Below are 902 nucleotides of genomic sequence, written 5' to 3'. Positions count from 1 at the left end.
CAATTTTGAAAACCGGTCGTGCTGCACGAAAGAATGGACAAGGCGGTGCACGAGTACGGCGGATTTCGCGTTCCACTTGTGACAGGACAACAAATTGAGCTCATCTATTGGGCTTATCCGAGTGTTTCTCCGTTCGGCTATGCAGATGTTTTTTGCCCAATTGGCCGACATCTTTGCCCAACAGTACGATCTGGTACTGCGGGACCGTGGCGCCCTGTTACAACGATGCGACAGTGATTATTTTGCCGACGTGTTGACGACATTTAACCACTTGACTCGCAAATTTTGTCGAATTCAAGACAACAAATTACCGGCAAAAACGATGCGCACGTTCGAACAATCGAACAAAGCGAAGCGAAACGCCACGCTGCTTGTTGATGCTAGCCAGAAGAAGAATAAGAAGCAGAACAACACCGCTAGCAACAGCAAAAACGTGAATTCGGCAGTGCCAGTGCCCGCGAGTGGTATTCCAACAAAATTGGATGCGAACGCGACCGTGGAGAACAGCAGCTCGACGGTGGTAGTGGAGTCGAAGTTGGCAAAAATGCGTGAGAATTTTTTGAAACGAACCCAAGCGAAAGAGAAGAAATCGAGTAGTAGTTCTGGCGGCAAATTGGCGGCGGATTCGACTTCGAAACGCAAAAAGGTCAAAGAAAATCGCCGTTGGGATGAAATTGGCGGCAATTGCCAGTTCTACGACATGAACGAGTTGGATTTCAGTAGCAGTCAGACCAATGCCGGCGATCCGACGGCAGGGGCGGCGGCGGCAGTGGATCCACTGTTGAACCGAGCGTCGATTGAAGAGCAGAGGCGTTACGTGGGCCAGATGCGTGGTGAACTGGGTGGTCTGAGTGACGACGACCACTTGGACGAGGAAGAGGACGACGAAAGATCGGTGACCA

General features: G+C 51.0%; 1 protein-coding gene across 1 annotated transcript; it reads left to right on the top strand.

Moving 5' to 3' along the window:
- Positions 1-322: 322 nt before the first annotated feature.
- On the top strand, positions 323-895 carry Tsp_14709 (hypothetical protein; the record flags this gene model as incomplete). Its single annotated transcript, XM_003367494.1, has 1 exon — positions 323-895. A coding segment is annotated over exon 1 (573 nt), but the record flags the coding sequence as incomplete, so codon positions are not given.
- Positions 896-902: the final 7 nt, after the last annotated feature.

The sequence above is a fragment of the Trichinella spiralis genome, assembly GCF_000181795.1.
Source record: "Trichinella spiralis strain ISS 195 chromosome Unknown Scfld4169, whole genome shotgun sequence".
Lineage (NCBI taxonomy): Eukaryota > Metazoa > Nematoda > Enoplea > Trichinellida > Trichinellidae > Trichinella > Trichinella spiralis.
This window is presented reverse-complemented; position numbering and strand designations above follow the sequence as displayed.